The sequence below is a fragment of the Trichosurus vulpecula genome, chromosome 3 (assembly GCF_011100635.1).
Source record: "Trichosurus vulpecula isolate mTriVul1 chromosome 3, mTriVul1.pri, whole genome shotgun sequence".
Classification (NCBI taxonomy): domain Eukaryota; kingdom Metazoa; phylum Chordata; class Mammalia; order Diprotodontia; family Phalangeridae; genus Trichosurus; species Trichosurus vulpecula.
The window spans coordinates 306,474,092-306,497,376 of record NC_050575.1 but is presented as its reverse complement, the minus strand read 5'-3'; the positions used below and the strand labels follow the sequence as shown (position 1 = coordinate 306,497,376).

The 23,285-nt window shown below is 43.6% G+C and overlaps 1 protein-coding gene across 1 annotated transcript; it reads left to right on the top strand.

Annotated features, from left to right (window-relative positions):
• The first annotated feature begins 1,342 nt into the window (after window positions 1-1,342).
• LOC118843730 (pyridoxal phosphate binding protein) lies at window positions 1,343-13,902 on the top strand. Its single transcript, XM_036751482.1, has 8 exons — window positions 1,343-1,529; window positions 6,050-6,157; window positions 6,272-6,307; window positions 6,899-6,974; window positions 9,813-9,947; window positions 11,419-11,561; window positions 12,173-12,271; window positions 12,492-13,902. The coding sequence occupies exons 1-8, from the start codon at window positions 1,449-1,451 to the stop codon at window positions 12,621-12,623; spliced, it is 810 nt and encodes a 269-aa protein (XP_036607377.1). The 5' UTR covers window positions 1,343-1,448; the 3' UTR covers window positions 12,624-13,902.
• The last annotated feature ends 9,383 nt before the right edge of the window (window positions 13,903-23,285 follow it).

Below are 23,285 nucleotides of genomic sequence, written 5' to 3'. Positions count from 1 at the left end.
CCTCCCTGCCTCCTGCTAGCTTTCCTGACTTCAAATCTCAGCTAAAATACCACTTTCGGCAAGGAATTTCTGCAATTCTCAATGCTAGTGCATTCCTGCTAATATTATCTAAGCTTTATCCTGTATTTGTCTTGTTTCCGCAGAGGGGTTTTGTTGTCTCTCGCACTAGCTTGTGGTCTCTTTCTTTGCTAGGTCCCACCTTGCCACTGTGCCTGCCTTAAAGTAGCCCCGAATAAACGCCTGTTGACTTAAGTTTGTTGAGTACCGCGATAAGGTTGCCACCCACTAGCATTTGACTACAGAAAGGGGTGGCATGCTCCTGTTGACGTGACTGGGTTTTCTTCGTTTGACAGTTCAGTTTTAGTTTTTATTTTGGTCACCCTCTAAGGTTACCCTTTCTCTGGAAGAGGGTCTTACACTTTCGTATTTGGGCACACTGTCGTTGCTAAAATCAAGATGCCCTTGTTTTCCTCTGAGTGAGAACTGCCCAGAATGACCAGAAATCAATCGACGCTAGTGGTGGTGGTGGTGGTGGTGGTGGTGCTAATCAAATACATAAAATCAAGTGGTGGAGTAAGGAGAGGGACAGATTCCCCCCAAATGACTGCAATGTAAAAAAAAAAAAAACTTATAGAACTCAACCGGGGCGTGTGCTAACTCTGGGAACACTGCGATGTAGTGCTAGCTTTGGGAGTCAGAAGACACCAGGCGAATTCCAACTCAACAGCTCTTAGTTGAGTGACTGTGAGCAACACGTTTTGCTTCTCTGAGCCTCAGTTTCCTCATCTGTAAAATGTTGCCCTACCGACCCCACGAGGCTGTGAGCAAAGTGCTTTGCCACTGTGCATGTGAGTTATAGTATGAGTGAATGAGTTAGTTATACATTAGTAAAGTCTATTAATGGGTCCCTGCCTCCAGAGAACTGGAGCTTCAGAACTGGACTAGGTCAAGCCTCAGTAAGACGCTGAGCACCTGAGTTCTGAAGACAGAAAGGGACTGATCCATACTACTGAGCCGGGGTGGGACGGAGGGGGAGTAAAGGAACTGAAGGGATCCTGTAGGATCTGACTCCCACATCATGAGACATGACAGATCTCATAGGGATTATTCATATCCTGCGAACTCGCAATCTCCATGCCCCTCTGTCCCAGCTGTCCCACTCGTAACAGTCCCTTCTCTCAGCTTCACCCCCCACCTTACTACTTAATGGTGCCGTCGGTGTGTCCCCGACCTCCTAAATATGGCCTCTCTTGGGAGGCGAGGACGTCATCACCGTCAAAGGGCCGCATAGCCATTGGCCCAGAGAGCCCAACGGCGCGCGGTGATTGGTCTAACTATCGAGGAGTGGGCGGAACCGGAAAAAGGTCCGTGCCGGCGCGTGGGCGGTGCCTCCGGGGAGAGGCGGGTCCCGTCCTGTAGTTGCTTGGGCTGCATGGAGAGCTGCCGGCATGTCTGCTGAGCTGGGTGTCGGGCTGGCGCTGCGGGCGGTGAAGGAACGAGTGCAGCAGGCGGTGGCGCGGCGGCCCCGGGTGAGGGCAGAACCGGGGGTCTTGGAGTTCGGGGGCCCTGCGGTTCAGGGGCGTCTTGGTGACGGGTAGAGGGTGGAGGTGGATGCGGGGGTGGCGGGGCTGTGGGCTAAGGCCCAGGTCTGTAAAATGCGGGAGTCTGATCTCTAAGGGGGTCCCCCAGAACCTCGCCTCGCCTTTGCCTCGAGATGTCTCCTGGCATTTGGAGCTGTGGGCGGCGGGGGATGGGGGCACCCTCAGGACCCACTGCTGCTGCTACGGGTCTAGCGGCCTGCAGGCTCCACGTGAGAGTCATGTGACATGACAGTCCCTTCGCCCGCGAAAAAGCCACCCCAGGACTCCCTTTGGGAAGCCGGAGCTAGAGCTCTCGGCTCCGACCCCTGACGGGACCTGCTCCCTCCCTTGTGTGACCTTGGCGAGTCATCCTACTTCCCTGGGCCTCAGTTTCCCGTCCTGTAAAATGAAGAAGTCCCTCACATCAGCAACCCACCCCTTACACACACACACACACCCCTCCTCCGCCGTGGAGAGACCGCACCTGGAGGGTCTCTTCGGGAACCGAGATTTAGGAAGGACCTTGACAAGTTGTAGAGCCTCCAGAAGAGGGCAGCCAGAATGTTAAAGTCATTTCGGAAAATCAGGTTGGAGGACCAGGGGATGGACATCTAGGATGAAGAAGTGAAGACTTTTTTGGGGAGAGAGACACCACAGCTAGTTTTAGGTTTTTGCAGAGCTGGTTTAGGGCACAGAGCACTGGGTCTGGAGTCAGGAAGACCTGGGTTCAAATCCAGCCTCAGACACTTTCTAGCTGTGTGACCCTGGGCATGTCACTTAACCTCTGACTTCCTCAATTCCTCATCTGTAAAATGAGGATCACAACAGTACCTACTTCCCACGGTTGTTGTGAGGATCAAATGAGATAATGATTGTAAATCTCTTAGAACAGCGCTCAGAAGAGAATAAGTGCAATTTTAAATGTTTTCTTCCTCTGTATCATCATTATCATTTTACTTGTTTTACCTGAGATGAGAAAGATTTAGATATGGATAAGGAAAAACTGCCTAACCATTAGAGTTACCATCTAAGTGACCCCTGAACCATTTCACCCTGAAAGTGAAATGTGCTGCTTAGAAGGATTCTCTCATACTGGAGTTCTTCCATCATTGATACCCCTAGGAGATTCCTGCTCAGGCAGGGCTTGGACCAGATGCACTCAGGGGCCCTTCTAAGTTGTGAGATTCTGAGAAAATTACTAATAACCACTTGGTATAGTAGGGATTTACCTTTGGCCAAGAAGAGAATATAGAAAAGTTACTTGTGTTCTGGGGATAAAACAGGGCAGGGCAAGCACCAAAGAGTTGAATGCCTGAGGACTGAGAACTTTATAACGAGGAGACTGGATCAAAAGATTTCTAAGGACCCTGGAACCGAAGTTCTGAATTCTTTGAAAGACTAGGACAGAGGGCCGAGCCTGATGTGGATAGGGCCCACAGAAGGAGAGAATAATGTTACTTCTAGGTGTACTTGGGAGATTCAGCAGGCAGAAGTGTAGACCAGACCTCTGATTTAATTGGTGTAGAAAACGCCTTCCACCAATGAAGATCTGCACCTGCTTTTCAATTTTTATCCTTGGGAGAGTTTCCTGGAGCACTTAGAGGTTCAGTGACTTGTCCAGGCTCATAAAGCCAGTATGTGGCAGAAGTTGGAGTTGAATGCAGGTCTTCCTTCATTCAGGATCAGCTCACCATTCACCTTGTCACGTGGACAAGTGCTACTATTTCTTCTTAAGGGTATTTTCATAACTGACGCAAATTGTTCATCCTCTGTAAATCATAGACAGTCTTCAAGAATCGGGCAGCTGGGTAAGACGGTGGATAGACTGCCTGACCTGGAAGCAGGAAGATTCATCTTTGTGAGTTCAAATCTGGCCTCAGACACTTACTAGCTGTGTGACCCCGGGCAAGTCACTTAATCCTGTTTGTCACAGTTCCCTCATCTGTAAAAAGAGCTGGAGAAGGAAATGGTGAACCACTCCAGTATCTTTGCCAAGAAAACCCTAAACAGAGAGGCAGACACCGCTGAAAACAAATGAACGACATCTTCAAGAATTGCTCTGGTTGTAGACTTTATTACCCTGCAGCCAGTCTGGTCAGAACTTAGCTAGCCCAGTCTTTTAAGTCTTTCCATTTTATAAGATCTGCCAGACCTTGCACCCGGTCATCATTGCCTTTGAGAAGCCAGGGCCACCTCCATACCTCACGGAGGCTTTGCAAGAATACTTTAGTGTCTCTTATACAGGTTAAAGTGAGATAGGGAGCACTTTAAAGGTGCTCCCTCTGTTGTATTGATAGGCTTAGAAAACAGGGAATTCTGGACTATATAACTGGGCATTTTCGTCCTCATCTGTGAAATGGAGGGGATAAGAGTGGGGATAGACTGATGATCCTCAGCTCTACCGTTCTGTCATTCTAAATGATCCTCCATGTAGAAATCACACACCTGCTGAGGGAAATGTTTCCTGGCAGCAATTCCTAATGAAGAAGAAGATGATGATGATGATTAACATGTAGCCCTTACTCTGTGCCAGGTACTGTGCTAAGTGCTTTACAATTATTCCCTCATTTGATCCTGACAACAGCCTGGGAGGTAGGTGCTATCATTGTCCCCATTTTACACATGATGGACCTGAGGCAAACAAGTTACATGATTTGCCCAGGGTCATACAACTAGTGAGGCTGAGGCTAGATGTGAACTCTGGTGTTCACAACTCCCCTAGAACATTCTATTTATCCTCCCCAAGTCTAGCATCTACCACAGCTGTCTGTAGGAGGTTGTTTTGGAGATTGGCTGAGTTGGAAAGAATGGGAGAGGCTAAGGAGGGCAAGTTTTGGGGTAGGGCAGGGTGGTGATCGTCTGGAAGGAGAGAGACCTTCTAATTGCCTTACCTTTTCCAAAGCCTACTTCCTAGCCCCTCAAGAAATATTGAAGTTTCCTCCCAGCTGAAAATTCTTTGATTCTTTAAAGTACCTGCGGGTGGATGGGGTCGTTTGGTGATAGCTATTCCTAGCTACCCGGGTCAATTGATTTCATTACTTGAAAGGAGATTCTGCTCTTTAAGTAGTGACTGTGGAAAGGAGTTAGACTGTGTGTTAAGCAGTGAGCGCGGACTCTTGGGTTTCATCTGACACTGTCACTAGCAGTTGATTCATGGACCAGTTATCTCAGCTTTTCTTGGGATGTGGCTATCGTGGATGAGAAGGCTAGAGTAAGGGGTGTGTGTGTGCGTGCTGGGGTGGGAGGAGTGTTGTGAACCTATGTTAACTAGAGTTTGCAAAACTGTGTGGAGATAGGAGGGTCCTGGGAGGCAGTTAGTCTAGTGGAAGGAGCACCAAAGTCTAAGTCAAGTCCCATTTCTTCCATTAACTATGTATGACCACGAACAAGTCACTTAATCCCTTGGGCCTCAGTTTCCTCTTTATAATGAAGGGATAGGAGCAGTTGATCCCTAAGGTTCCTTCCACCTCTCAAATTTTAGGTTTGTCATCATGATCATTAGGTAGAGCCCTCTGAAGATCCCATCAGCTGGTGGGAATGCGAGGTCTGAAGCACCAGGTTTTTCTTCTGTGCTTGTCTAGGTCCCCTGTGTAAAACTACATATAATGAGGAAGAGGGCACTTGGAGAGAAATTAATGTATCTCACAAACTCAGCTGCCAAAAAGTTCAAGATCTAGTCTGTGCCTGCTTCTTTATTAGTCCCTACAGTGATACTGGTCCATTGACTAGTGCTGGATTACTTTGTGTTAAGGAATCTAAAAGGGACCAGTCAAACCATTACTGCATAAAAACAGATGGCTTTTTTAAATTTCCTAGTAAAAATGGAGTTGGCTTCTCATCACTGCTATAGCCTTTGGATTTCTAAGAACTAGGCCTTTTCTCACCTGTCTTCTTTGAGGTAGAAACAGGTTGCACATGAATGTGAATTTTGTTTGTTTTTAATTTTGAAAAATATTGCCTTTAAACTGGCTGCAGCATGACCCCCCTCTAAGAAGTCAAGCACATCTCTCGACTGAACTCAGATTTGTTCTTCTAAGCAGTTCTGAGTCATAAATTCCAGATAATTCCCTTCCCTCCCTTTGTCCCTCTTCTGAAACTGAGTTACTCAGTCTTACAGGGAACACAAAGGAACAGAAAATTAGTTCAGTGCAGCATGCCCCTCTTAACTCTGAGGCATCAGGGCCCAGTAAATAGCTTTCCCTCTGGTCAAAGGATTGCCACTTTACTATTTTTTCCTGCTTCTGCTGAGGAGGAAAAGTCTTTTTGGGCAGCAGATTAACTTGAAATCTCATATATTTAAAGGTAAAGAATACTACTCCCTATAGAACCAGAGAGCTAAAACTGGGATTGTCAGGGCTCTTGTTGCAATACTTTTCCATTAGATTTACTAGGATAATTCTTTCTGACTGCCAGTTATTTCAAGATGAATATCTACACTTCACTCAAGTATGGTGCTTTTCCCTTGGCAGGATCTCCCAGCCATTCAGCCTCGGCTAGTAGCTGTGAGCAAAACCAAGCCCGCAGACATGGTGATTGAGGCATATGCTCATGGACAGCGCAGCTTTGGAGAGAACTATGTAAGTGGCCTTTCTGAATTCCCCGTGTCTTCAGGGAAAGTATCTGACTGGACTTTAGAAGAGGCCCAATTGCCGGACTTCAGACTCATGCAATTTTCATTTTAATCTTCTTAGGTTCAGGAACTATTAGAAAAAGCATCAAATACTAAAGTAAGTGGCTATTTATAGATTCTTTACATTCATTCTAAATCTTGACCTTTCTCCCTGGGCTGTTCATGGTAGGGGAAATTAGAGAGTTGTCCATTCTGGTTTGGCCCCATGTTTTTTCCAGCTAAAGGAAAATCTCTTCTATGTAAAATTCTTTCTACTTCTGAATCTGATGGTACAATGTAACTAGATCTTTGTTGGATTTTCTTCCCTTGTGGGTCCCTAAAACTGTTAGGTTGCCAGAGCCTGCTGTGATCTTGGGATCTGTTTGAAAGTTAAAAGCCCTGATAAACTTGGATGTAGAACCATTCACCTGGGGGTGAGGTGGAGGTGGGGGCAGGTACCAGCCAGGTGGATAGGCAAGGCAGGAGTTTCAAAACCAGACTTGAATTTCTCCCCAGTTTCTTGGGAAGCTAAGAGAGGATAGGAGTAGTGGTTTACCAAGCACACCTGGAGTTCTTGTGTTTTAGGGGATGGAACCCCCGAATATGTATGTGGAGAGATCCCCAGCCAGGAAGTGACTGCTAGCAGTCCCGATGTACATCCATAAGATCAGAGACAAACTTCACCTCTTCCTCCCACCTCTTTATTCAGATTCTATCTTCATGTCCTGAGATAAAATGGCATTTCATCGGCCACCTGCAGAAACACAATGTTAACAAATTGATCGGTAAGGAAATAAACTAATGCTTTTCCATGAAAGGTAAGAGAAAAAACCTCAAGTGAAAACTCACCTGATTTACCTATTAGTGGTGATAGATTTCTTTCAGGTAAGAAATTTAAGTTCTTAATATTGTCAAGGTAAAGCATCATTGCATAAACAGAATATTTGATGCCTGTGGAACTAAATTTTAAAAATTGTAGTCCATATGCTTATTTATTTTTGTTTTTTGTTTTTTTTTGTTGTTGTTGTTCTTGTTGGAGGGGAGAAGGCAGGGCAATTGGGGTTAAGTGACTTGCCCAGGGTCATACAGCTAGTAAGTGTGTCAAGTGCCTGAGGCTGGATTTGAACTCAGATCTGACTCCAGATCTGGTGCTCTACTTACTATGCCACCTAGCTGCCCCTGCTTATTTATTTTTACCAGCTGCAGATTAATGATACATCACCTTCACCAGCTGGCCATTTCCTGTGTTTCCAGGCTCCTTATGCCTTACCTCCCTCTGTGATCCAGCCACATTGGCCCCCTTGCTGTTCCTGACATGGAACACTCCCATCTACGGACTCTCCCCCAGGCCTGGAGGGCCTGGCCCCTCCTTGGCCTTCCTCACCTGCCTGACCATGCATGGCACTTCCTGCTTAACAACCTTCAGGAGCTCCCTGTCGCCTCTAGAATAAAATACAAACTCCTGACTCCAGACTTATTTCACGTTGCTTCCCTTCAGGCATAGCACATTCCAGCCATCTGGAGGATTAGCTCTTCACCCAATGTGACAGATCTTAGCCCTGATCTGCCGTCTGAATGGTGGTGCCCTCCTCTTATTTTTCAAGAATGCTTTGCCCAGACTTACTAGGCTACCTTACATGAATTTGTATACCTATCGTGTTTCTCTTAGTATGATGTAAGTATATTCCTTGAGAGCAAGGACTGTTTCGTTTTTAATCGTGTCTCTCTAGTAGCTAGCGGAGTGCCTGGCCCATGATCAAGTGCTTGACGGATCAGTCTGTGTACTCTCCAGTGCCAACAACTTGAGGCCTTCCACTCCTTCTGCACCTGTGCGTCTCTTGTGCATGGGCAGTCCACCCAGTACTCCAGGTTCCTCCTTCTCACTCTGCAGACATTGCATGGCTGCCAGTGGAAACATGGGTTGTCCATTAGTCATTCCTCTCTCCTGATGACCTTTATGTCCACACGGTTATTTGTTGGTTAGATGTTACCTTTTACAGTGATTTGGAACTGCCTCAGAAGGTTGCCAGACAGTGCATACTCTTTGACCCGTCAGTACCACTCCTGGGCCTGCTCCCCAAAAAAGAGCAAAGAAGGAGGAAAAGGACCTATTTGTTCAAAACTGTCTTTAGCATCCCTTTTTGTAGTAGCCAGAAACTGGAAACTAATGGAGGTCTTGTCATCTATTGGGGAATAACAAAATGTCATGGTATATGAATGTATCATAATATTATTGTGCTATAAGAAAGGACCAAATGTACAGTTTTAGGAGAAACTATCAAATATAGAACCGAACTTTGTATCAGTTCAACTATATAAACTAATGCAAAGTGAAATGAGCCTCTCTAGGAGAGTAATTTATTTATCCAACCATAGCCAGTATTATAAAGAAAAGCAAGACTTTAGACTTTGAAAGACTTTAGAATTCTGATCAATTCAGTGTTTAAATTCAAGTCTAGAATGCTGATGATGAAATGTGCCACCCATCTCCTGCCAGAGGTGTCATAGACTTCAAATGTAGAATGAGATGTATACTTTTAAACCTGGCTAATGTGGTTGCTTTTTTTTTTGCTGAGTTATGCATATTAATTTTAAGGGTTTTATTTTTTAAATTGTTCAGTGAGAGGGGGAGAGTGGAGAATAGTTGGAAGGAGAGATTATACATACTTGTAAAAACTTAGCTTAAATAATTTTTAAGATATTGCATGCAGCCTACTCATTCCCATCAACTACCTCTCCATTTCCTATTGCAATTTTAATGTGGTATTCTAGACCTAGCTGTGCAGCGTTTTTATTTTAATGTCAAGGATATTAATATTAAAAAGGTCATATAGGAAAAAACCAAGCAGATCAAGAATACCTGTTGCCTTGATTATGAAATTCTGTTGGATGAGCGCCCCCAGTATGCGGGCATTCTTCTTAGACATAAGGAGAGAGTGAGCTAGATTCCTTTGGGGAAACTCTTGAGGACTTTTAATGACCCCAGGCTGCTCCCCGAAACAAAGATCTTGTACATGAATAAATGGTTGTTGAATTGAACTAAAGAGAATTTTCCATATTGATGCATATTGGTGTCCAATCCTGTACATTAAGTATTTCCCTTGCTGCTAGAACAGTTCCAACATCCATTCTAGCTCATACCCAGTGATTATATCTCTTGGGTTTCTAGACGAGCAGCAAATAGAACGCTGGACGTGGAATCAGAAAGACCTGAGTTCAGATTCTACCTCAGGCACTTAGAAGCTACGTGAGCTAGGTTGTGCACTCCTTGAGGCAGGGGTTCTGTCTTTGCCTTTCTTTGCATCCTTAGTGCCCAGCACAGTGTTTGGCACACAGTAAGTGATTAATAAATGCTTACTGAATAACTGACTCTGGGCTAGTCACTTCATCTCTCTCAGTCTCAGCTTTGTTATCTGTTAAACGGGTGTAATAATACCAGTTACCTCACAGGGTTGTTGTGAGGACCAAGACAGTATTTGTAAAGTACTTTGCAAATGTTCTAAATGCCAGTTGTTATTATTAATATTATTATGGTTAAGAACTCAATAAGGAAAGGCAAGCAGCCCGTAGGAATAGGTTGAGTAAGAAACCAAGTCTGCTCCATTACTTCTTCCTCCTCGCAGCTGTCCCCAACCTCTACATGCTGGAAACTGTGGACTCTGTGAAGCTGGCAGACAAAGTAAACAATTCCTGGCAGAAGAAAGGCTCTCCAGAGAGATTAAAAGTCATGGTGCAGATTAACACCAGTGGGGAAGAAAGTAAGTGACTAAAACCTAACTAATAGCTTCTACCTCCCCGGAGATGAGTAAGACTCACAGCCTATAAAATGAGAATACTTAAACTACCTACCTCTCGGGTGGTTATGGGAAAGACGCTTTGTGAGTGAGTTATTATCACACACGGGCATCTTCTGGGAGAGCCGATGTTGCCAATCCACTTCTCAGCTCCTATCACCCACAGGAGGCTTGGTGGCTCTTACCTTTTAAGTAAAGAGTAACTGAGGGGGCATGGGGTGATTTGGGCCTGTTGAGAATGCCTAACTAAACACAGCCAACAGTCCAGAAAGGGAATGGAAATTTTATTTTAAAATTAAATTTAAATTTTTAAATAAATTCTCATCTTCAGTACTGCCTTAATATATGAAATGCTGAAAAATCAATGTAGATTTTTATCAGGAAGTTTCTTTGGTGTTCTGCGGTTGAAGGTTATTTTACACGCTAACTTTATAAGCAGCCCTTTGTTCACAGCCATCATAAAGCCAGTTCTCACCAACAGTTCTGTTTCCTTAACTTACAGAAGATGGCGCAGTTTGGGTCTTTTCTTCCCCACTTTGTTCACATCCACAAACCACAATTCTGCTGCATGCTCCGTATGGACAATTCAGTACTTAGCTTCAGACACAGTTTGTAGTCGTACCATTTCTTAATGATCGGCAGAAATTCGCTGTTGTCCAGAGATCCAGTGAGTCCACATACTATATTCAATAAGTGATGGAATCTGTGGATTGCAGCCACTCAGATCAGTAAATAAGGCTACTTCGTAACCACAGAGCCAGTGATGAACCATGTGGTCAACCATTGTGAAGAACTCCTGTAATAGTCCTTTAATAGGTTTGGTGATACGTTACCATGTATATAGTAGCAAATTTATTATAATAAACACACACACACTTAGTATTCATTATATGAACTGGCTCTGTTACTTGCTATTTGTATATGACCTTGTCTTTCACCTTCTCTAGGCCTGAGTTTCCTCATGTGTAAAGTGAGGGGGTTAGCCTGGCTGATTGTTAAGGTCCCTGCCAGCTCTAAATCTATGATCCTAGGAACTGTAATATTAATAAAACCTTCAGAAATGCCATAGCACAGATATAGAGCAATCTAACTCAGTAACTCTTATGATACAGCATGGTAGTTCCCAGCAGTGTCCCTACCAAAGCTTTCTTGGGAGTTCTTCAGTGTGGGAGAAGAAATCCAACTCATGAAATGTTCTGTCCAAGAAATACCATACAGTCCTAGAGGACAGCCCTATCTCGGACAGTCTGTTGCCTGTAGAATTTGAGTTTAAAGGCTGTGCTGGGTGTTCATTGAGAGTTCTTAAAGAGAAGAGCATTTCCCCAACGACCAGAGAGGGGAGATAAGGCGGGGTAGGTTGGGGGTTGGAAATTGGAAATGAAGCCTCCTCCTGCCACTTAGAACTTCACGGAAGTGAATCGTTCTCTCCATGAAGGTAAACACGGGCTCCCACCTTCTGAGGCAGCGGCCACGGTGGAACACATCAATGCCAAGTGTCCCAGCCTGGAGTTCGTGGGTCTGATGACCATTGGGAGTTTTGGATACGACCTCAGTCTAGGGCCCAACCCAGACTTCCAGGTACAGTGGCAAGCAGGTACCAGCCCTGGCAGCACTGATGTGGGGAGATGGCACACTGGACCCTGAGCTTTAATCTGGACTTTGGCACTCACCAATCAGTGTTCTTGAGGGCGGCTCTTCCTTTCTTTAAATCTTGCTTTCCTAATCTGTAGGGCAAAGTCTTGGGATTAGATCATCTCTGGGATTGCTTCTGGCTCTGACATTCTGCAGTCCTCTATCTAGTTACTGAAGAGCTTGCTATAGTGACAGACTCCAAAGGCAGCTTAGATTTTAACCAAATCTGTGTCAAGTTAAACCCCCCCCCTAAAGGCAAACACATGGCAGCCTCACCTAGGGAAAATGGGGAGGAGTAGCTTCCCAGAGAAATGCCTTTCTTCAGGTGGAATATATATTTCAAGAAGAATGAGCTCTTGGTTACTTTTCTGCTAAAAACTTTTCATGAAGTAAGCAAAGTTTCTCAGAAAACATTACAGTGGAACTTCTGAGAACTAAGGTCCTCCTGAACCAAAGGGACTAAATAACCTCTGACAGAAGTCTAAATGCAGCACCCTTCAGTTGATCTCAGAGAAGACTTTCACCTGACTCTTCCCTCCTTTTGACTATTCTATCAGGCTCTGTTGTCTTTGCGGAAGGAGCTGTGTGAGAAGCTCAGCATCCCCATTGACCAGGTGGAACTGAGTATGGGCATGTCCATGGATTTCCAACATGCGGTAAGCTTCTGTCCAGTAGGCCTGAATCTGCTTCAGCAGCATTACCAAAGGATTAGGTCGAAGACAGGAAAATCTCTAAGGTGCCCCAGTTGTAACAGGATGGTACCCTGTGATTATTCTTTGCCTCCTTGTGTACATGAGATCTATGTTGAGAAGTATACTCTGGGCATCATTTGTTGTTATTCAGGATTCAGTGTCAACTCTCTCCGTTTCTCTCCAGATTGAAGTGGGGTCTACAAATGTCCGTATAGGAAGTACTATTTTTGGAGAACGGGATTACTCAAAGAAACCAGCTATCGACAAGGCCACAGCAAACATAAAGGGCACAGTGGAAGTAGCGCAAGAGCATTGAACAAGAAAGGAACCAGCAGCAGGCCTCCACCTATCAAGAGCCCTGGTGTGGAAAACTTTAACTATGCACTAACCCAAATTTTAATTTTCATATCCCAGGTTGTGGCACAACAGTGCATTTTGTTAAAACCTGGGCCATAGAGCTCTACTAATTATTGTGTTGGTGGAAATCATCTTTACTTGGCATCCTTGACACCATAGGCCCATTTAGATCATTGACTTAGGATTGTCATGGAACTGGAGAATCAAGGCATTTCATCAGGAAAGGTACCAAATCAGAATTAACCCTTGATCTGGTCCAGAAGTACTAACTAATCATGAATGCCTTTTCCAAGTTGAAATCTGTTCACCGAAGCCTATACTTATTGCTGTCAAAGGTATTTTCAGTTGGCTCTTCTCCTGCTCACTGGGGCTTCATCTACTGTTAATAAAGATGGAGACTCTTGAGAGCAGCCACCGTATCTGCCCTGAGATAGGATCAGTACCTCTCATCTCTCCCCCTTCATGATGATGTTCAGTTTCTCTATTGAAGAATAGCTGAAGCAGGCAATTTCATGGCTCATATTGTGCTCCATACCCAAAAGGCTGCTGATGAACTCTCTGTGATTGGCCTTTGTGTTGTTTTGGTCCTGAAAAAAGGATTGGTAATTAGCTGCAGCTCACCTCCTGCCCTTCTAGGGAAGAGAACACTCCCCCAGTCAGGTGGCAACATGAATTTTTTAGTTTGTAGTCTGCTTCTTTGTTTCTGGTGGGGAGATTTAATAATGAATAATGGTGGTTTTCCGGAAATGGATAGAGCCCTTCAAGTCTAGACCAGGTCGATAGCTTCAAACAGAACTGACTTTGAGAGTTCCTCCTTACAGAGTATTCCAGCAGCCAAGTTTATACCCACCCTATCATATTTTTAAGTGACAGTTTTGTAAATTTTCCTGTTTGCTAGCAAAGTAGCAAGGCTTTCATGAGCATGAAAATGGCCAAAATACACTATTGCAAATTCATGGAAAAAGATTTTAGGGTGTGTGTGTGTGTGTGTGTGTGTTGGGAATTTCCTCCCTTAAATTAGCTTTTTCCTTAATTTATTCAATCCCTGGACTTAATTTTATGAATTAACCTTAAGAATATTATGCGAATGTAATTTTTAAAAATTCTTAAGCCAATATTATTTCTGTGCTTTTAAAGCTACACAGTGTGATGGTTCATAGTCTATTAAATAAAAACATGAGTTTGAATTATGCCATCTGTGCCAATTACAAAGCAATTAAAAGATTATTTTTTCTATACTCTGGTGTAATGAATGCGTGTCCTAGGTGCCTTGAAATGATAGAGAGCGGCTTAGCTGGCTTCATTCCATTTTAGAAATGGACTCCCTTTGAAATCAGTGCTGTAGCCAAGCTTCAGCTATGGATGAAAAAGGGATTATTGATCAAAAGGAGATACTTAGGAATTATTGAGATGACTGATGCTGGAAACAGATCCCCTCCCGTACTCCCTGAAACACGCCTCTAGATGGCGACATTTCCTAACCCTGAGAAGTTCAGAGGCCTGATGAGCCCAGGAGGCTGTTTGGCAGATTGAGGCTAAGCAGGAAAGGAAGTCTTTGCTTGAGGCTTTGGAGGAGGCTATAGCCACATCCTTGGGACCCAGGGGCTCCGATAAGCTGAAAGGAGCAAGCAGAATATCTGTGAAAGATCCTGAAGGAAAAGGAAACAAGAGCCTAGGAAGCCTACAGGTCCTATCCCTGAATCTGACTCTAGAACAGCCCCCGGGGTTTTGGTGAGTGAAAGTGGGCAGCCGCCTACCGGGAGGGCTACCAATTTGAAGAGCATAAGAATGGCCCTCCAGTAAGATCCTTTGTCCACCTAGCACAGCCCTGTTGCGACCAAGCCTTGTTGGACAAGGGAGGGGTTGTCCTCCCTGATGTCGGGATCAAAAGGTCTAGCTGTTGTCTGGTGTCCTTTCCTCAGATAAACTTATGTTTGTTCCTCCTCCCTGAATTAAACTATATTTCTTTTGGACTGTATTTTTAGCCTGCCTTGCCTCCCTAACATTCAAGTGATTTCCTCCCAGGAAGGAAAACATCATAAACCTTATATTTGTGTCACATTTACAGTTTTCAAAGCATTTTTTCACATGTGCCTTATTGGTCCAAATAGTCTTCCAGTGCCTTATTATGGAAGTGACGGTAGGTTCTTGGCTATTCCAGTGAAACGAGATCCAGTAGGTCCTCCCAACCCAGACAAGACTGGAAACAAAACTGGAAGACTTGTCCATGGACCAGCCTAGCTGAGTACAGAGAAGTGCATCATCAGAAGCTTGGTGACCAGGTGATAGATTTTAGGGGAAGGTCATAGTATCTCACAAGATGTAGATCTCTTTGAAAGTTAAGGAAAAAAAGAGTATATGCTGAAAAATAACCCTATTAAACTGCACTTGGGTCTTACACAAGTCAAATTTGGGGAAGGAGGGTGTTCTGTATTCAGACAAGGGGTTTGCATTTCATCCTCAGACACTTAACACACTTGCCTTCTACTTTGGAGGGTAGCCCCCCTCCCCCCCCAATTCTTAATAGGCATGCTTTAATCTAGATTTGCAGGTTTTAACTTGAAGTCTGTACATTAAAGTAAACTCAGTTTGCAATCTATGGTCATTTTCTGAAACTGACAAAACGAGGCTTAGAAAGCATTTTACAAACATTGTGTAAGTTGATGCTCATGGCAGTCTGTGTGGTAGGTAAATTATTCTCACTTATTATTCTCACTTATTATTCTCACTTAAATCTGAGGTTCAGGAGCCACTTGTCAAAGGTTAATAAGCAGTATAACTAGGAGTCAAACTCAGGTCATGGACTCCAATTCCCTCTAGGGATATCTCTCAGGTCCTAGGGCTAATTGTGTTAAGTGATGGCTCTTCATGACCCTATTTGGGGTTTTCTTGTCGAAGAGACTGGAGTGATTTGCCTTTTCCAACTCATTTACAGATGCGGAAACTGAGGCAAACAAGGTTAAGTGCTTTGCCCAGGATCACACAACTAGTAAGTGTCAGGTTGGATTTGAACTCAGGTCTTCCTGACTCCAAGCCCAGCGCTCTATCCCCACTGTGCCACCTAACTGCCTTAGGGCTAAGGACAGAATCCTATCCCTCTTTTCCCTGTAGGGGCTGGAGTGGCAGCTGTTTCCCAAAGCTAAAGATGCTTTCGGGTACAGGGGTGAAATGGAATCAGGGACATCTGGAAAGCACATCAGTATCCAAGACCGTTGTACAGAAGCTAATGTGCTGTTTTTCATGAAGCTTGGAAGAAAAAGGTTCCCCCAACAGTTTCCCCTCCCCCTCCACTTAAACAAGGGCAGGACTTCATAAGTGGAGCAATAGGAAATGATTCTCTTTGGGAACTATGACTATCTTGACTGCTTATGGGTGTAAGCTGTGATATCAGCCTCCTGACTAAGTACAAAGAATTCTAAACCGTCCACCAAATGTTTTATTGCTCCTCAAGAAGCCAGGGTTTTTTTAGGGGGGAGGGGAGAGGGTTTTTCTACCCACTTGGCACCAGTGGTAGGTTGTGGGTCAGTTGTTATTTTTAGGGCACTAGGGCCCATAACTCATTTTTTCCTTCCCCATTACCATTACCAGGTCCCCAAGAATCTAAATTCCAGAACTATTTTCTTTTTGTAAGTTGGGAAAGGATAAACTAAATTGACTGAGGGAAGGGAGATTTGATAACTTCAGGAGGAATTGTGATAGGGTGGAAAGAACAGTGAACTATGAAGTCCAAAAACGAGGGTTCAAGTCCTAACTACTAGTCACAAGCTTCAGTTTCTGCTTTAAAAAAAAAAAAAGATTGGCATTCAGGGGTGGGGAACCTGCTGTCTCGAGGCCACAGGTTCCCCACCCCTAAAACAGAAGATCTTTAAAGTCACTTCTGACACTCTGGGTGTCGGTGGTTTTTATTTTTGAAACCGAGTCTACCAATTTTGCCCAGCCTAGGGGGCCACTCACAGGCTCCACCCCACTGCTGATCAGCACAAAAGCTTTGATCTGCTCTATTTCCAACCTGAGCTGGTATCCCCTCATTAGGTGGCCTGGTCTCAGAAGCCTGCCATACTGGTGCTGGTTAGACTAGCTTTAACCCTACTAGAACCTAGAACTCCCAAACTCAAGTGGTCAACCAGTCTTAACCTCCCCAGTAGCAAGGATCACAGGCGTACACCATCATGCCGGCTTAGGAATCTTTTTTTTCCTTTAATGTCTTTTAAAGATCGAGGCTTTCAGACTTTGAGATCAGTATATCCAAATCCAAACAAGTTTGAAAGGACCTAGCTTGAGAGGCCGTAGGGTATCTGGGTACTGGGCCTGAAGTCAGGAAGATGTGGGTTTGAATCCCACTTATGAGCTATGTGACCTGAAATACAGTAGTACCTCAGTTTCCTCACTGTAAAATGAGTTGATTGAATTGGATGGCCCCCAGGTCCCTTCTGCCTCTAAATCTATAACACTGATTACCTATATAAACAAGGTCTGCTTGCTCTGTTCTCTTCTTATCAGGATGGGCTCACTCAAGCTCCCTGCCACCAACAGCACCCATCCTACGAGTCCTCAAGAGAGACTTCAGCCCTCACCTTGGGCTCTGAGACGAGGACTGTGAGCCTCTCTGGCAAGCCTTCGGGTCTGTGCTTGACCCAGCTGCCAATCTCCAAAATAAAATCAACGTGTGACCTTATTCACCAGATGTCCTAAAGAAACAAGCACAAACGAGGGCCAACGTGGAAGCCAAGAAGGGAAGATGAGAAGTGGGGGAGGGGGGTGGGGAAGAAGAAAGAAAAACTTGGCTGGACATGAAAGGTGTCTTGTCTGTCTGTTCCCTATTAGGAGCAATTCTCTTGCAATCTGCAGCCTCGACATAATTCTCCCAACCAGAAACTCTCCAGAGAGATAATGTCAGAAGGAAAAACAAACGGAATCGCATCTTCTGAGGACAAAGTCACTTAAAAACCTATTTGGGGGGAAAGAAGGGAGATGTCAACGAGTCAGGGAGGGAATGTCCTTGACAGCAGGGCACATATGGGGAATCGTTTACCCTAGGACGTGACAAAGAGAGGAAGGAGGGGAGAGGAGGGAGGAAGAAGGAGGAGGAGGGGCTGACATGGGGGTAGGGGGTGCTGGGCCTGTTTGCAACTGGTCCCATGAGACACTATTTCAGGCACCTCTTCTCTGCTGGTCTCTTGGTGAGCCCTAGTACTGCCCTATCTGAGACAGGGTCTCAGCACCAACCCTTTGGGGCCTGGTTGTTTATGGTCTCTTGTTCATGCTGAGGAATTCCAAGGGGCCTCTATCTAGCTTGAAGCTTTCCAGCTGTCTGTCCTCCAAGGGTGACTGGAAGCAGCCAGAACCAAGTAGTGATTTAGCGTGACTATCATCTTTGGGGAAATTCTCTCCCGGATTTCTGCCTCCCCATCCCCAGTCACCACCACTACCAAGAGCAGGGATGCCAGGTCTAGACTATAGCTGGCCTGGAACTTCTGTCTATAGTGGATGGAGGGCCCAGTCTACAAAGAGCCCTGCGCTGATGAACTCCTAATGCCTACTCTTGACCTGGCTTTGACCCAAGTCCCGTCTCAGCATATGGAGAAATGGGCCCCACCCAGCCCCATAGTTGAGGCCTGAGAAAAGGTAAAGAGGTAGGGGGAAGGGGATAAGAATAAAAGAAAAGGTGCTGAACTAATTTGGGGGTTAGGAAAGGGGGTTGCTTAGGAGTAGTCTCTGCTTATGTTTCTAGGGGGAGGTATCCCTGGCTTCAGAAGAAAATTCATTTTAAAACGAAGTAGAAAGAAGAGAAAAACTAATCAGAAGAGAGAGTGAAGTGGGTTTTCCTGCCTTTGGGACTTGTTTATTACTTGGATATCTGATTTCAGCAAAGGAAGCTGTTGCTGAAGCAAGATTTTTATTGGCCGCCAGCAAGAGGAATTCAGGGTTTGCTTTTGAATAGTCTGCCTCAGAACATGGAGCATGGAAGGGTATTCACTGCTTTGATGAGGCGGCTCAGCATTGTGGCCCCCAAGGATTCCCTGTTTTCATAGCATCAACTGAAATTCCTCTTGGAGGACAGAGGGGAAAGGGACAGGAGTGGGATGTGGCTGGCTGGGTTCCTGGGGAGGTGTTCCAACATGGGGAGCAAAATTACAAAGATCTGAGCTTGCCTCTAGGGGAGATGGGGGTGAGAAGCAGGGCCCCCACCGTGCCGAACCCAACAGAGCTGGCAAGTGAGGGTTTGAAGGCAGGCAGGAGTGTTCTGGGAAGTGTAGCCTGAGGAGCTGGGAAGGCTAAAGTCAGGGGGCCTCTGCACTGATGGTTTCAATGTGTTGGGTAGAGAAAGCCAGAGAGTTGCACGGAGAGAGCCCCTGCCAACACTGGCCCCTGGGCTATGGGCTGGGGAGGGATCTCCAGCTGCAGTGCAGACCAGGCTGAGACGCTGCCACTCCTGGCCCTCGATTTTGGGGACTTCTTAGAGGGTCTCCTGGCAGAGAGGCCCCTTTTGGGGTCTGGAACCCATCACTAATATGCCTAGACTAGCAGGGCCTTTCTCCAAGCTTCCATGATTCCTGCTAATTCCTCAAAGGAGAACATTCCTGGTTTCAGAGAGGGAGAAAAGTGGTAATCAATCCATCAACAAGCATATATTTAAGTACCTACTATACGCCAGGTGCTAGGGGTACAGAGACAAAAGAATCCCTTAAATTCTAAGGAGGAGGCTGTTCTGCAGGCCCCTCATTTCAAGGCCTCTTTCTTAGGCTGATCTCACACTAGTAGCCAATCACAGCAATTCCCCTGTCTCTCCTTCTGCTTCTGCCAGTCTCCATTCTGGTCTCTCACTCCCCATCACTTTCTTTCTCTATCTCTTTTCTTCTCTCTACTTACGATGAAAGGGATTGCATTTTGTGAACTTTATGGGTAAACTGAGAGCTAGTAATGGACTATTTTGTTTTCTGAATGATAAAAAAGACTGGATTTGCAAAAGACTAATTATGAAACATTTCTCCCTCCTCTTGACAGAGAAATGATGGATGCCAGGTATGGAACGAGGCGCAAAAATCCCATCTTCTGCAAGAAGCCTTTCCTGCTTCCCTCAATGCTAGTGACTTCCTTTCAACATCATCTCCATTTTATCCTGTGTATCTTGTCTGTCCACAGTTGTTTGCATGTTGTCACCCCATTGACTGTGAACTTCTTGGGGGAGGGTACTGTCTTTTACCTTTTTTTATATCCCCAGCACTTAGAACTGGGTTTGGCATACAGTAGGTGCTTAATAAATGCTTGTTGACTTGTTACATTGTTAGATACGGGGAGTGGTTAGGGAGAAGAATTATTTGGAAGTAATAGCAATGCAAAAAAGTATCAATAATTAAAAGAAAAAAAGATTAGATTTGGAATCAGAAAAATTGGGTCCAAATCCTGGCTCTACCACTTAATACCTGTATGACTTTAGACAAATGACTTTACCACTTTGGACCTCATTTCTTCATCCATAAAATAAGGGAGTTGGACTAAATAATCCCTAAGGTTTCTTCCAACTTTAAATTTATGATCCAAAGACTCTCCTCTCCTCTTCTCTCCTTACTTTTGTCAATGTATTTGTGACAGCAACATCAATTATCTTTTCAAATGTTATGAAAAGGACTGGGGAGAAAGGAGTTCTTATTGTATTGCAATGTCAGCATGAATCAACTGTGTGATGTACTGGCATTGTACGCCAATGGAACACAAGCTCTCCTAGATAATGAATTTTTCAACCATAACTCTCAAAGACTATCCGAGAAGTTGGAGAAGGGTTGCAATCAATGATCCATGAGGTAAAAGCCAACCTGAATAAAAGCAGAGGTCCTTAAAGTATTAATATAAATATCCCTTGCACATCATGAAGATATTAGATATATTGTCACTGTGTTGAGTAGACAGCCCTCCATGGCTAAAATGCATTCACTCTTCAATTTGCTTTTAGGATCTTTAACCTGTTTCAAGGCTCCATCCTGTCTAATTCCCCTAATTGCTAGTGCCTTCCCACCTTGAATTACCTAATACTTTGTATTTACTTATATATGTATGTATTTTCTCTCTTCATAGAATGTAAGTTCCTGGAGTATAAGGGATGTTTCATTTTTGTCTTTGTGTCTCCAGTGCCTAGCACGGTTCCCGGTACATAATTGGTGTCTAATAAATACTTGTTGAATGAATGAAAGAATAAGATTTGGCTATTAAAAAACTAATTGAGCAAAATGTTACTAGTAAAAAAAAAACAATAAAAAAGCAATAGTACAGGCTGTAATGCAGGAAAGCCAATGGTAATAATGTTAATGGGCTGAATTCACTAATGAAAAAGAAGCCTATTGTAGGAAGGATTAGAAAACAACAGCCATCAATTTGCTACTTATAGGAAACATGTCTCACACATAGAGGAGGAGTTGTTAAACTTTTTTTTTAACTTTTTTTGATTATGGATCCCTTTAGAAGTCTAATAAAACCTGTGTATTCTTTCTCAGAATATTCTTTCCCCCACATTCATAATTGAAGGCAATTCTAAATTTCAGTTAGAGGTCAGTGAAAATAATGTCATTTTTTTCTCATCCGAGTTCATGAACTCCATCATCTCTATCCATGCACCCCAGATTAATAACTCCTGACATAGACTAACTTTTACAGATCCAAAGTGAAGAGCTGGAATAAAAATCTATTGTATGTAGTTGAATTAAAAAAATAGATGTTGAAATCATGATTTTGCCTAAGGTAACAACATAAATAGTGTTAAGAGAAACACACGGGAAAGATTATTATTAAGGCATTATGTAATGAAGAACATTATTATTAAATATACATGCAGCAAATGATACAGCAACCAAGTTCATAAAGAAAAAACTAACTGAAATGAAAAAAGATGTAGATGGTAAGACACTAATTTTAGATGACTAACATTATTCTGAAAGGACTTGAAAAATCCAATAGGAAAGTAAACAAGAAGGAAATTATAGATGAAAACTTGGAAAGACTGAATTTGGTGGACCTTTGAGATCCTTTGAATGAGAGTGTTAGAGAATATATATGTTGTCAGATTTCCATGAGCCCATCATAAAAATGCTCAAATACACAAATAATTCATAAACAAATGGAGAAAGGCAAGCTATAAAAAGCCTTTGTAAGTTATTTCCTGTAATTTATACCCTTTGCAAGCCACAACATAAAAATTGTATTTAGTAAATTAAAGTTTAACAAAAGATACAAAACTGAATAAAGATCAGTACAATAGTTTAAATAATGAATGGCATAGTATGAATAACAATTATGATAATGAGACTTATGCCTAAATACACAAATGGATCTGTAATCCTACCAATTCAGGCACTCCCTACAAAAGTACATATCAACATCTGCTCATCTGTGCATCTCTTTTCCATCTTCCCTATCTTCCCATCAATTAGTCACGATGCATATACCCAACTGTCTACTGAAATCCCTGGGTACCTTAATATATGTTGATTTAATTTAGAGGCTCTTATTGAGTTCTTCATTTAATATTTCTACTTCACCTATTGTGAAAGATGTTGATGCATAATCGACAATTGCTTTCAAGTTCTTATCTGAGCACTACAAAAATAAGGTGATTAAATATCCCATAAAAATGATGTTTCCTGTTACCTTTGGATACGTAATAAAATAGATTCCTCCAATACTTTTTTTCTCCTCTTTAAGGAAAACCTGCGTCACCCTTCCATTTAATTGCAACTTCCTAAAGTCTTCTGGTTTCATTTATAGGGATACTATCAAGATTAATATGGTTTGATTCTTGCAGGGGTATGTTCATTCATTGATCATTGGGAAAGGAGCTCACCATTAGAGGGTCAACACCTAAGTTAATGTTTATACATAAGATATGTGTGTATGTGCTATCTAAATATGGAGATGTGCCTCATGGGTGTCATGAATAGATATAATCAACAAAAGTCAGACCTACCTTTGCAGAGAGTCACAACAGGGCTTTCCCAGCACCAGTAGCACCCCAGCAGAAGGAAGGCAAGCAGTGTCCAGAACCACAGGAGGCTTAGGGAATCTCTAGAATTAAATCTGTCTGCCAGCCCTCAAATATTGCTAGTCTAGGTATATAATGTTTAGAGGTTCAGAAGTAAAACCATTTCTTTGATTGATCCAAAGGAGATATTAGCTTATATTTGTCAGATAATCTCTTTTCCACCAAACACTAGTTACACAAAAGACCACCATGAGTTGCAATTATGAGTAAACCCATTTGTCCAAACAAAACAGCAAACCCGAATTGGAGTTCTACACATTAGAATATATTAAAGAAAACACAAAAGTAAATGAACTCTTTAGATGAGAGCAAGATAAGATCTCAGCTCGAACTAGGAGAAAGGGAATGATCTTACCCAAGGGAGGTCCACTCAGCAATCTCTAGAATTACAAGCCCTGAAAGGTAAAGAGCATGATACAGTCAGATCCCACACATGTCTATGACTCCAAGGTCTGCCATTCAAAATTCTGTCTGTCTGTGTGCTTCTCTCTCTGTCGCACCATTTGAGAATCCAGGATCATTTCCATTCCAAAATGAGATATTTAAGTAGCACTTCATTGGGGTATCACAAAATATGAAAATTTATGGAAT